The sequence below is a fragment of the Pleurodeles waltl genome, chromosome 10 (genome assembly GCF_031143425.1).
Source record: "Pleurodeles waltl isolate 20211129_DDA chromosome 10, aPleWal1.hap1.20221129, whole genome shotgun sequence".
Classification (NCBI taxonomy): Eukaryota; Metazoa; Chordata; class Amphibia; order Caudata; family Salamandridae; genus Pleurodeles; species Pleurodeles waltl.
Genome location: NC_090449.1, coordinates 587291214 through 587304748, shown reverse-complemented (window position 1 = coordinate 587304748; position 13535 = coordinate 587291214). Strand labels below are relative to the sequence as shown.

The 13535-nt window shown below is 42.9% G+C and overlaps 1 protein-coding gene across 3 annotated transcripts in view; it reads left to right on the top strand.

Moving 5' to 3' along the window:
* The window catches only part of DNAJC19 (DnaJ heat shock protein family (Hsp40) member C19), a 143051-nt gene that overhangs the window by 116229 nt on the left and 13287 nt on the right, over window positions 1–13535 (top strand). For 2 of the 3 annotated variants that reach the window (XM_069211047.1, XM_069211045.1), the window contains one exon: window positions 5845–6474. In XM_069211047.1, coding sequence (XP_069067148.1) covers window positions 5845–5915 — 71 coding nt within the window. In that variant the 3' untranslated portion in view covers window positions 5916–6474. Of the gene's footprint in view, window positions 1–5844; window positions 6475–13535 lie in introns of those variants that run through there. The other variant, XM_069211046.1, reaches the window with a different exon arrangement.

Below are 13535 nucleotides of genomic sequence, written 5' to 3'. Positions count from 1 at the left end.
TATCACAAAATGAATTTTTGGACCTAGTCAAAGCAGGCATGCATTCCAGCTGCCCTTTTGACCCTTGTCCTCCAACCATCTTCAAGAACATACTTTTATCTACCTCTGATGCCACACAAGTAAGAACCATCAATAATTCTTTAACTACAGGAATCTTTCCTTAAAAAGGCATACATATGCCAATTATTAAAGGAAACAAACCTGGACCCGCATGACCCCAACAACTACAGACCCATTACAAATGGACCTTTCCCAGGCAAACTGATAGAAAGAGCAGCTTTCGCCCATATGACACAGTTCATTGAAGATAACTCCATACTTTTAGACTACCAAAGTGTATTCTGCCCAGGAAGAGGTACTGAATCTTCCCTTATCGCCATCTGCGATGACCTTAAAAGTACAATACACCACAGTGGAGTTGCTGCACTACTTCTTCTGGGCGTCTCAGCTGCCTTTGACACAGTTGACCATGACACCCTAATACAAAGATTCTACGAAGTCAGCATAGAGGGGACTACTCTTGACTGGATCACATCCTTTGGTAAAAACAAAACAAATGTCATCCATACTCTCTCTTTCTCGTCCAAACCTTGCTTCACAAAAGCAGGGGTCCCTCAAGGCTCAATCATCTCACCCATGCTTTTCAGCATCTACGTGATGTCATTACCGCCTGTGATCAATGAATTTCAACTTACATGCTACAACTATGCAGATGACACACAAATACTCCTTAAACTGGAATGCCCCAAAGACATTGGAAACTCACAAATCTTCAGTTGCCGCAGAGCTGTTGACCAGTGGATGACGGAGCCATCTCAAACTGAATGCTTCCAAAATGGAAATACTCGCATGTGGGGAGTGGAAAAATTATGATCCACTCTGCATCTGGCCTGGCGATCTGGGACCACCTCCTAAAGTATCTAAGGAAGTTAGAAACCTTGGATTTACCATGTACTCCAAGTTAATGCTCAAGTGGACAAATTAGCAAGATAAAGCTTCATTACCATGAAAAATCTGCAGCGCATTTTCCCCATTGGGATTTCCACACACAGTGCAGGCTACTATCGCTCTTGTTCTATCTAAACTGGACTACGCCAATGGCCTCTACCATGGATCATGTCTATCTACTATGAAAAAACTACAACACATTCAGCACTCCGCTGCCATACTAATTCTAAATGTAAAGCTACAAGCCCACATCGTCCCTGCCTTGAGGGCCCTACATTGGTTACAGGTTACCAGAAGATTCACCCTCAAGCTGCTATGTATCGCACACAAAGCAATACATGGAACAGGACCGCTTTTCATCAGAAATAAAATCACCAGATACGTTGATTAAAAAAACCTTCGCTGAAGATTGGCACCCCACCTCAAAACACCACCATACAAGAAAAAGACAATAGGTAGTACATCTTTCTCTGTTCAAGCGGCCAAAACTATGGAACTCATTGGCCCTAAAAATAAGATGCACAGATAACTATCTTATCTTCAGAAGATTTCTAAAGAGTTGTCTCTTTCCTACATAAGCACCATGCTCAAACATCAAAGGACTGTATATCCCTATGTGTGTAAACATTTATAATGTCAGTATATGTATATATCTAGATATGTGTATTTCTTTGTACAAATATATAGAATTATTTTATCTTAAAATATATTCATATTCTTTAGGCCTGTTTAACAAATGTATATTTTACTTACTGTTAAATGTGTATATATATATATATGTGTAGGTGTATGTATAAATACATTATGTATATGTGTATGAATGTATATATATATATGTGTATATCATTTTATGCTTGACTTGGTCATTGCATAGTTTCTATTTAAGTTGTTTGATTAGATGCTTATGAGTCTGTTTCTATTTTATCTATCACAATGTGTAAATATTATCTTAACTATTTATTTACAAGCATTTCATTACTGAAGTATTGGGAAAAGATAAAATAATGTTATAAAAATACACAAATAAATTAACGTCAAATACTGCAACACTTGAAAGCCTGTTTTTATACAATACAACTTTAAATCTCAATATATTATATTCCTTCCACATATATTCCATTACTCCATATATTTACTACTTTACTCATCTGTACAAGAGGAAAATAAGTTACTCTCTCGAAAGCTTTACTCTCACTGTCACTCTATACCTCTATCTCCACTCTGATTCATCCCAAACCCATTCTACTACTATTATCTTCAAAATAATCCTCCTTAGACTCTTCCCTCCTGGGTCACCCCAAACCTTAGTTTACTGCTATGATCTTTCAGAAAACCCTACTAAATTCCTCTCATTTACCTCTTCCTTTGCTCATCCCAAACTCCATTTACTACTATGTTCTCCCAAATCCGTATCTACAGACTCTTCCATCCTCCATCTCTCCTTTACTCATCACAAACCTCATCTTACTACTATGATCTCCCAATTAACACTTCTGGATTCTTCCCTCCTCTATCTGTCCATTATTCTATTCGATCCAACTAACACACCCACAAGTCCTCTGCTCAAATGAACTCATACCTCCCTATTAAATCTCAATATATTATATTCCTTCCACATATATTCCATTACTCTATACATTTACTACTTTAGTCCTACTGTACAAGAGGGAAATAAGTTATTCTCTCGAAAGCTTTAATCTCACCGTCACTCTATACCTCTTTCTCCACTCTCTGATTCATCCCAAACCCATTCTACTACTATGATCTCCAAAATAACCCTCCTTAGACTCTTCCCTCCTCTACGGTTCCTGGGTCACCCCAAACCTTTGTTTACTACTATGATCTTCCAAACAACCCTACTAAATTCCTCTCATTTACCTCTTCCTTTGCTCATCCCAAACTCCATTTACTACTATGATCTCCCAAATCCATTTCTACAGACTCTTCCATCCTCCATCTCTCCTTTACTCATCCCAAACCTCATCTTACTACTATGATCTCCCAATTAACACTTCTGGATTCTTCCCTCCTCTATCTGTCCATTATTCTATTCTATCCAGCTAACACACCCACAAGTCCTCTGCTCAAATGAACTCATACCTCCCTATTCTAATACTGTACTCATATTTCCCTATACTAATCCACCACTAATCCTTTGAGTTCCGGAGTAGGGTGCTACTCGCCAACAATTGTTTTAACACCTCATCAAGGGGAGTAAGTAATATATATAAATATCCAGCTTCAGTCACAATGTATGCCTTCCTGATGGCCTGGCATCTGTAAAAATACTTTGGCCCTCATTCTGACCCTGGCGGTCGGCGGAGAGACGGCGGTCGGACCGCGAACAGACCGGCGGTATTAAAAATGGCATTCTGACCGCGGCGGTCCCCGCCGCGACCGACCGCTACTTCTCCACTCCGACCGCCACGGCGGTCATGACCGCGGGGCTGGAGTTTGCGCACTCCGGCCCGGCGGTCGTCCCAAGACCGCCAAGGGTATTATGACCCTGCCTACCGCCGCGGTTTCTTGCGGGCGGGAACCGCCGTGCGAACCATGGCGGTAAGCACTATCGGGGCCAGGGAATTCCTTCCCTGGCACTGATAGGGGTCTCCCCCACCCCCCACTACCCACCCGAGTCCTCCCCCCACACCCTCCACCCCCCTGCCACCCCCCAGAGGTGGTACGAACCCCCTCCCCACCCCCACCCCGACATGCACATACATGTACCCCGACATGCACACACCCCCAACATGCACATATACACACCCCCTACACACACATACACAACGGGGACACATACCCGCACACATACATGCCGACATGCGCACCTGCCGAACAGCACACATTACCCATAGACACAGCAGCACCCCCCGCCCGCATACACGCACTCACACACCCCCTCTACACACTCACACGCACACCCCCATGCACGCCCACATCACACAACACCCCCCCACCCCCTCCCCTCACGGACGATCAACTTACCTTGTGCGTTGGTCCTCCGGGAGGCGACGGGAGCCATAGGGACGTGACCGCCAACAGAAGACCGCCAACAGAAGACCGCCACACGGAAATGTGGGTCGTAATTCTGTGGGCGGTGTTCTGCTGGCGTGGCGGTGGAGGTTGACCAGTCTCCACTTTCCCGCCGACCGCCAGTGTGGCTGCTGGCGGTTTTCCGGCGGAACGCTCCCAGCGGTCAGAATGCGCACAGCGGCACACCGCCGCGGTCGGCGGTCTTCACCGCGGCGGTAACTCATCGGTCTTGCGAAAAGACCGCCAGGGTCAGAATGAGGGCCTTTGTGTTGAATAAAATTTTATTGACTTTCAGAAAATGAATGTGTTCTCTGTGGCAGCCTTGAGTGCTCTGTCCACCTTGACCATTCTCTCAGACCTGAAACAAGTGCTGGACTGAAAGATGCAGGTAGAGACTGCATGTTTACATTTGGAGACCACTTTGAATGCTCCAACCAAGCTAAGACACCATGAACAAGTGTGGTTCTTCTAGAAACCTGCTCTGCCAGCATGCTCATAGCATCGGCCCAGCAGTGCTCTCTGTAGCCTCCCTTTTAAAGTACAGAGAGGAAGTAGATGGAGAGCGATCACACAGTGCTATAAAGGAGGAGAAAATGGATGTCACAGCAAGACGACAGAGAAGGAATGGCAATTGGGGCAGCAGGGAAGCTTAAAACATGAGGTAGCGCTCTGCCTTTCATTTCTCATCCTACCCTCCCCCAGGCAACAAAGTTTAAATATAAGGGCATGAGATTTCACCCTTTTCCTTCCTCTTTTAGTCTCTCTTACTCTCCTCAAAATGTTTTTGTCTCATTTTCTGTGAAAATGACTATTAAAATTGTTTGTTTTTTTCATCAGAATTATTTTGAAGCAATACATTGAACTTGATGTAAAATGGTATTTTCAAATTCTTCTTTACATATCACTTTTAATTTAAATTTAATTTAGATTCTCCATAGAACCTATTTGGGTATGTACAAAGGGAATAAAGGAATCACTCCTCTCTAGCCAGGCCTGGAATAAATTGAACAAGCATTTAAAATCTTGCCTTGTTGCATATTATTAGGACCAGTGTTGGGCCCGTTTGATTTTAACTAGAGCCACTCTGGGTGCAATGGTTGTGCCATTTGGTATATATCACTTCGGCTTTGAAGGACAGATTAAAAGCATCACTCCAGTTTTTTTTGTTTTTTTTTTGTGTTTTTTTTAATTATTCACTGCATAATGTTTCAGACACAATTTCCTTGATCATCTCTACGAATAATCCCATCTAAGGTTTGTGTATGGCTGTTTGAAGCTCATGTAAAAAATGTACTGATCATTCGCCCACATTATAACCCCGTCTACCACAGCATCCAAGGCTACTCAGTCTTTTCACAAGTCCAAAATCATGCATAGTATCGAAAGCTTTACTATAGTTCAACTAGATCACAACAAATGCACCGTACCATGAGGAATTTAACGCATCAACAAATCAAAAAAGTAATCCGTTCTGTCTCATGAATATGTTTTGTAGAGCATTCTTATCTTTTTGTGCACCAAAGTCTTCAATGTTTTGTAAGTATTCTTTCTTTGCTAATGAACCAATTATTCATGTCAATTACTCATGGCATTGACCATTCTCTTGGTTAAAGGGTATGATGGTGGCGTGGGTGAAAAGCAGCCCAGAATCTCCAGACCTCCCCTTTCCCCCCCCTCAGGACTAATCAGCATTCAATAGGACTAGATATCCACTAGGAATTTGTGAATATATCATTGTGTATGTGGAATATGCAATGCTTTTTACAACCAGTTCGTATCAATCATATGTTAAAACGCATTGAATTGTTTGACTGAAAAATATTCACATACTTTATCGTAATACTTGCTTGTTCTTTTTTTTAGGTGGTTCTCCTTACTTGGCAGCCAAAATTAATGAAGCAAAAGATTTACTGGATGGTCAAGCGAAAAAGTGAAGAAGTCAGGAGAAGATCAACACCTAACTAATAAAAATGGTAGTCTCCTTGAACTTTTGTGAATGTCATAGTTAAACACGTGAAGAAAACGGATTCATTCTTCCACACAAGGCAATGAAGTAACATCAAGTGATACTTTTTGTTATTTTGTGATGGATTTGAGCTCCACTCAAAAACTTGGTTGCACGCTGTTGAAGATGTTAATTTCATTGTGTTGGAACTATTATTTTTCTGATCAGGATTGCTAAATCCTTCTGTTGGAGTAATTCAGATTTGATCACAGATTGAATGATACAGCACATAGAAACGTATTATTAAAGTCCAACTGTACCTATATTTTTTACTGAGCCAATTAAAATTGAGACACATGATTGTAAGAATTAATGCTGCTGTGGTTCTGTGCGCTGAAGGGAAGAAATGACCACTGGATGTAAAAAGCATTTTAAGAAGCCACACTTTTTAGGTGTTCTTATTTTTTAAGCTATTTAGATTAGCAGGAGGTGGCCCTTTACTAAAATATCCAAATGTAGTTCTGCCAATAAAGATAATACCAATCTAATGTTTCTCCAAACCCTCCCACACTTTATTGTATTATCCTCTCAGATTTTGTCTTGCAACCATGACTGACTGGAAGAACCAGTAAAGATGTAATTGACAATATAATTCCTGATCTTTAGTTAAAACAAAATTTAAGTTTGTGCTGCATAGGGAACGTTATCGCATAAGATTGGTGTTAGAAATGGTGTCTCTAGTTGGCAGTGGTTTGCACCCTGACCAAGTAGGGACCCTCACTCTAGTCATGGCCAGGGAGCCACACAGCTAAGATAACCCCTGCTCAACCCCTCCCCCAAGCAGTCAGGCTTATCTCAGAGGCAATTTGTAAGGGTTTTGGACACGCACACACACCCCACCCCCAAGGACTCCACACCAGTTTAGAAAAATAACCACTATTTATCGGAATTAAACAAGACCAAAACAACAAAAATCCAAACATTCACAAGTAAAGATATCACCTTTTAAATGTTAAAACAAGTCCTAATCCATAGGAATCCATGATTGTATCTTTTTAGCACAAAGTACCTGGGATGTGTGAAAAGCAAAGATGATGCGGCATGCAGGGGCCTTACAATGCAGGATAGGTGAAGCGTCAATTCTTTCATCATTGGAGAGGCGATGCGCCGCTTCCTTACTGGCAGGGGAGACGATGCTTCAATTCTTTCCTCACAGGGGAGGTGATGCATTGATTTCCAGGCATGCAGTCTTGGTTCCTTACTGCTGTGTGGGGCTGTTGAAGAATTGACGCCCCGGGGACGATGCATGGAAAATTAAGACATGCAGTGTTGATGCTGCTGTGGTGAAACAGGCGCTGTGTCGATTCTGCAGCCGCAAGACAGGTGCTGCGTCAATTTATTTTTTTCTCTCCTGCAATGGCACATCGGTGCATCGAATTTCTCTTTCAGGTCACCAGCTTACACATTCAAGGGCCCAGGGACTGGGGTTGGCACCACTTGGCAAGTCTGGACTTTCAGCAGAAGAGGCCAGGCACTGGCGAATGAAATCTTTGATGTCCCCGAAACTTCTTAACAGGAGACAAACTCAGTTCAAGCCCTTGGAGAACCTTGGAAAGCAGGATGTAGAAAGCAAAGTCGAGTATCCAGTCCTTTCACTCCCAGGACAGAAGCAGCAAGCAGCAGGCCAGTACAACAAAGCAATAGGCAGAGTGGTAGTCCCTCCTACAGCATCAAGCTCTTCTTTGTTGCAGAATGTCCTTAGTCCAGAAGTGTTCTAACTTTGTGGGGTCAGAGGTCCAGTACTTACACCCATTTCTGTCTCTGAAGTAGGCAGACTTTAAAGAGAAGCATTTGAGGTGCAGAAGACCCTGCCTTTCCCTGCCCTGTCCCCAGAAACACACCAGGGGGCTGGAGACTGCTTTGTATGAGGACAGGCACAGCCTCATTCAGGTGCAAGTGTCCGCTCCTCCCACTACTCAAGCATAGGAAGACCCTCCAGGAAATGCAGGGCACACCTCCGCTCCCTTTGTGTTACTATCTGGAGTGAATTAACAAACAGCCCAACTGTCGTCCTGACCCAGACATGTAGTCCCCATACAGGCAGAGGCACAGAATGCTTAAGCAAGAAAATGCACACTTTCTAAAAGTGACATTTTCAAACTTACAATTTAAACACACACTTCACCAAAAGATGTATTTTGTGAGCTCACAGACCCCAAACTCCGGTCTGCTCTGCTCCCAATGGGAAATCACACTTGAAAGATATTAAAAGGTATTCCCCATGTTAACCTATGTTAGATAGAGTCCTTACAGTAGTGAAAAACATATTTAACAGTATTTCACTAGCATGACATTTAGAACACACCAGTGCATGTCTTACTTTTTAAATACACTACACGCCGCCCAGGGGGTGGCATTTGGCCTACCTTAGGGGTGACCTACATGTATTAAAAAGGGAAGGTTTGGGGCTGGGAAGTGGGTGCACTTGCTAGGTCGAAATGGCAGTTCACAACTGCACACACAGACAGTGCAATGGCAGGCCTGAGACATGTTTGCAGGGCTACTCATGTGAGTGGCACAATCAGTGCTGTAGGCCCACTAGTAGCATTTGATTTACAGGTCCTGGGCACACCTGGTGCATTATACTAGGGACTTATTAGTAAATCAAATATGCCAGTCATGGAGAAACCAATCACCAGTTCATTTTAAATAGAGAGCATTTGCACTTTAGCACTGGTTAGCAGCAATAAAGTGCCCAGAGTCCTAAAGCTAACAAAAAAGGTCAGAAAAAATAGATGGAAGAAGGCAAAAGTTTGGGACTAAACCTGCAAAAAGGGCCAAGTCCAACAATTGGTGAGTGGACAGTGTCCTTCAAAATGGTCAACTGTTTGTGTGATGCTTATCTAAGGGAATTGTTGGGCTGCTGTGCAATGCAATGGAACAGTATAATCACAATGTAATAAATATGCAATGAATGTGCTGGAGAAGGTTCTTTTTATATAGAAAGTTGTCTGGCTTGGTAACAGTGGTTAATAGAACACTGGATTTCTGGGATGTGAATAATAGTGAAATTCACAGAGTGAAAACTAAATTTACCAAAAAAAATACACTAACTGTGTTAAATCTGGCTTGGACACAACTTTTAAAGCTGCAAGAGCTTGGACATTTTGTTCTAGGTGGCTTTTCAACTAAACAACTACGTGAAGCTTTATTGCCTCTTATCCAATACCTAGGGTCAGGTACCTCTCGGTAAGTGTATCAATGTAAGCTGTTCTAAATTATTTTTGGTATCTTTTCAAACATTTGGAATAAGAAGCACACATATTGACAATGTTTTTAAATTAGCACAAGGACTGAATAAAAATGACATATTTACGGAGTCCAAGAAAAATAGGACTTCAGCAGAACCCACTTTCCATTCTAACCCAGTCACTAAGCCAGTGTGATCACTTGATATATTATGGTTACCAGGACTAGTGGAGTTCTTGAAGAAGTTGAATGACAAATCAAGAGTGAGAGGCACCAATAGGGAAGAGGATATATTTTTAAACCTAAAAGTTAGTACATGTAGTTTTGTACGTGTACATGAATACCCTGTTTGCTTTGTCTGTGGCCTGGCCGCCGATGACAATGTCGTCTAGCTTCTGGTTCCTTAAAAGTAGAGTAAGAAATGCAATTCAAGTGGGTTTTGAATAGATGAATAAACCAAGGACCTGATTTCAGAAATTTTAGAGGCCACCAGGCCACCCATCACCCCAACTCCTTTTCATTAATGTGCGTCTCTCTTCACAAGACCTGAATATGGGGTCTCTTGATCTAAAGCGGGGGTAATTTGATTACTGTCCAGAAGACAGATGTGCATCTGTTTTGAATGTTGATTCCCTCAGGATGTGTCATGGAGGCTCAAGCTTTTAATGCATTCTTAAATTGGGCACAAACTGGCTACAGAGCCACTCGCCAGTAGGTTGCAGCCCCGTTTCTTTGCAAAGTGAACTAACAAATCATGCCACAGTGTCTGTCAAATAAACAGTCCCAGAGACAAAATCTGAGGCTTAACACTAAATACACTTTAGTGTTCCTCAAATTCATCTGCTCCAGTTGCTATGCAACAGGCTTGGCCAATGTGATGCTATAACTGCCAGGAAATTTGTAAGTTTGGTCTAGCTCGTGAGAACAAGTCTTAAAGCTGACCATTATTAATACAATAGTGTGCCAGCAGGAATAAGCATTTGGTATTGATTGCTGTTTAGAGGGATGCCCTCTTGCAGAAAGAATTTTAGCATTTTCTGATCTATGAAATTTAAGGCTGATGAGCCCACTTCTTTATAAAGTTTTGCAGTGCAAGCGAGGAAGCCCTGTGTGTGGCCCTTAGTTCCACCCACCCATCCTCTGTTGTCCTTGTGGTTGCCCTAGCCCCTCATCTAACCATCTGTTGTCCATCTGCTTGCCCCCCAAACCGCTCCCACCCTCTATCAATTGCCTGCCTACTGGCCACAGCCGCTCCCACTCATCCTCTGTTGTTCATCTGCTTGCCCCAGCCCTTCTGCCCACCCTGTGTTGTCCATGTGGTTGCAGCCCCCAGCCACCCTCCGTTGTCCGTGTGCTTGCAGCAGCTTCCCCTCAAACTCTCTGTTGCCCATCTGCTTGCCCATGCCCCTCCTGCCCACACTCCATTGTCTGTTTTCTTGCCCCAGCTGCTCCCACCCACCCTCTGTTGGCCATCTGTTTGCCCCATCCCTCGCGTCCTCCCTCTGTTGTCCATGTGCTCTACCATGCCTCTCACGTGTCTTCTCCCTCCAACAGTGTCCTCCCACCCTTCCTTTGTGTCTTCTCAGCAGCACACAGCTAACACAAAACCTATTACGCTTTGGCGTGGGCTGTTGTTGCTTTTCTTATAAATAATTTTAGCCATATTTCTCTACAGCATGGCTACAAAACATTGCCACAGCCATCAGCCCTCATATGCAAGAAATGTTGGCTTTTGCCAAAAGCTTGTTTCCACCGTTGTTGTGTTTGGGGAGTCTTTCTCTGAGGTTGTGGGACATCAGATCTCTCTGACAATGGACACATGTAGACATGTTTGTAGAAATCCCCAATATCCAAATCTGTGGACTTTTTTTTTCGTGTCACGGGTATTCCTTGATACCAGATAATCCCGACCGTCCCTCTTTATTAACGAAGACAAGGTTAAAATGCATCCAACATATCTTACTGAGACAGGTTATTGGGATATTACAAAGTTATGGGTAGGCTTAAGTAGGAGGTTGTAGTTGCTAACCATGCCTTGTCCTTCGCTACCTCTGGCTTTTGCTGCCCCTGGTCCGTGTGGTCATGAAAGCAAGAGGAGAAATAAAAGGAGCTCTCTTTATTTTCTGTAGATTTCACATATCGTGTTTGGTGGTACACCTTAGCATCAAGTTGGTGGCTTTTGACTGGCCTAGGGTAGACCAAGTTGTCAAGTCTGTGATGTGTTTGAGACATAGGGGGTATAATTTCATTTGTGCTCCCACTGGTATGCTGGTGGATCAAATAACCATGAATAAATACAAGATAATAAAATAGACAATCCTGCCATATAGGAACATTTTCAGTTTAAATTCTTACAAGACTGAATTTCTAAAGTTAGTATTGTAGCACCTACTGTTTTTTATGGCTCTCTTATTTTTTCGTTTAGAGTTTTACTGATTGGTCATTCAGAGCTTAATAGAAAAGCCATGTTGCCAAAGTTGTTCAAGTCTGTAATTTTTATTTGTTTCATTTGTCAAATCAGTCCACTTACCTCTTTTGATGTTAACTCTACTGGTTAATTTGGGTTGGATGATGGTTTTATTGTTACTCCAAATAGGTGACTGTCAATGGTGCTGCACTGTTGCTGGTGAGTGTTAAAAATATGAGTACATCAGTTCTCTTATGTTTTTGCCTCACTGACTTCTTGTGTACTTTTGCTCTTGCTGCTAACATGCTTTTAGGTCTAAGCCTACCGGACAGCACAGTTGTCTGGTTTGCTAATACATCTTGGGGACATTCAGAAAGCTTCCCTGGGCTTTGTGGTTTGTAACACTCATTTTCTGGCTTTATTTGTTTTAGGTTGTTTAGGTTCAGTTTGTTCCTCCCAAGGAGTAAAGCCTGTTCACGCTACTTCTCCTTGCACTCTTTCACGACTGCTCCTTTCTGTTACCAGGCCTGTACACCTTGCTGTATCTTGTTGTGCATTCAAAGACAGAGGACAAATGTCAGGCTCTATCTTTCAAAGGTGCTCAGTGTTTACTTTTCTTTCTCTAACTTTAAAGTGGGAGAATTTATGACAGTCTTGCTGGATACTGGAGGGAAAAAGGAAAGGGTTTCTTTCTGACAGACAATAACATTTAAATGAACTATGCCAATATTTCAGAATATATCAGAATTAAGCAAAGCACAAATGAAGCACATTTTTTGTTAATTCTGAAGTGTGTTGAAAACAAATGCTTTAATATGATCAAAACAAATCAGTACACTAGGTGATGCCATTTCCATATGTTACCATTTGCGCCCTGTATAGTTTTACTAGTAAAACTATTTATATGTGCAAATGTAATGGCCATTTTAATCAAGTTTCTGTTTGTAATGGCAGTGTGCTGCCACACCATGCATACTCCACTCTATGCCACTCCACTCTATTCTACTCTACTCTATTCTGCGCCACTCCACTTTAAATCACGCCACTGCACTTTACTCTACTTTGCACCCCTCCACTCTGCCACTTCAATCTATGCCTCTTCAATCTACTCTGCACCACTCTATTCCACTGCACTCTACACCATTCCACTCTACATGACTCCAGTCTAGGACACTGCACTCTGCTCTTGACAACTCCACGCCACTCTGCAACACTGTACTCTACACCACTGCACTATATTCCAATACACTGTATGGCAATACACTCTCCTCTGTACCATTCTACTCAACACCTTGCACTCAATGCCAATCCACTGTACACCACTCTAATCTACTCTGCACCACTGCGCTTTATGCCACTGCACTCTGCACTACGTTACGCCATTACTCTATACCACTCTAAGCCACTGAACCTGACCCTGCACCACTCCACTATACGCCACTCTCCTATACTCTGCACCGCGCTCCTCTAAGCCACTTCACTCTACTCTGAAACAATCTGCTTTATGCCTCTGCATTCTACTACATCTTGCGCCACTCAACACTGCCACTCTACATCACTACACTGCTCTGCACGACTGTAGTCTACGCCGCTGCATCACTGCTATCTTCGCCACTCTACGCCACTGCTCTCTACACATTGCCACCTCTATGCCTCCCTACACCACGGCCCTCTATGAAATTCTAGTCTGCAACACTGCACTCTCTGCCACTCTGCTCAGCACCACTGCACTCTATGCCAATTCACGCCAGTCTACTGTGCTCTGCTCCACTCTACACCACTGCACTCTAATCCTCTCTAGTCTGCACTATTCTGTGCCATTTGCACCACTGCACTCTATGCCACTGCACCCTTTGCCACTCTACACCACTCCTCACCACTGCATTCGACAATGTACCACTATAATCTATGCCACAGCATTCTAGGATGCTCCTCTGTATGCCGCTTAATTCT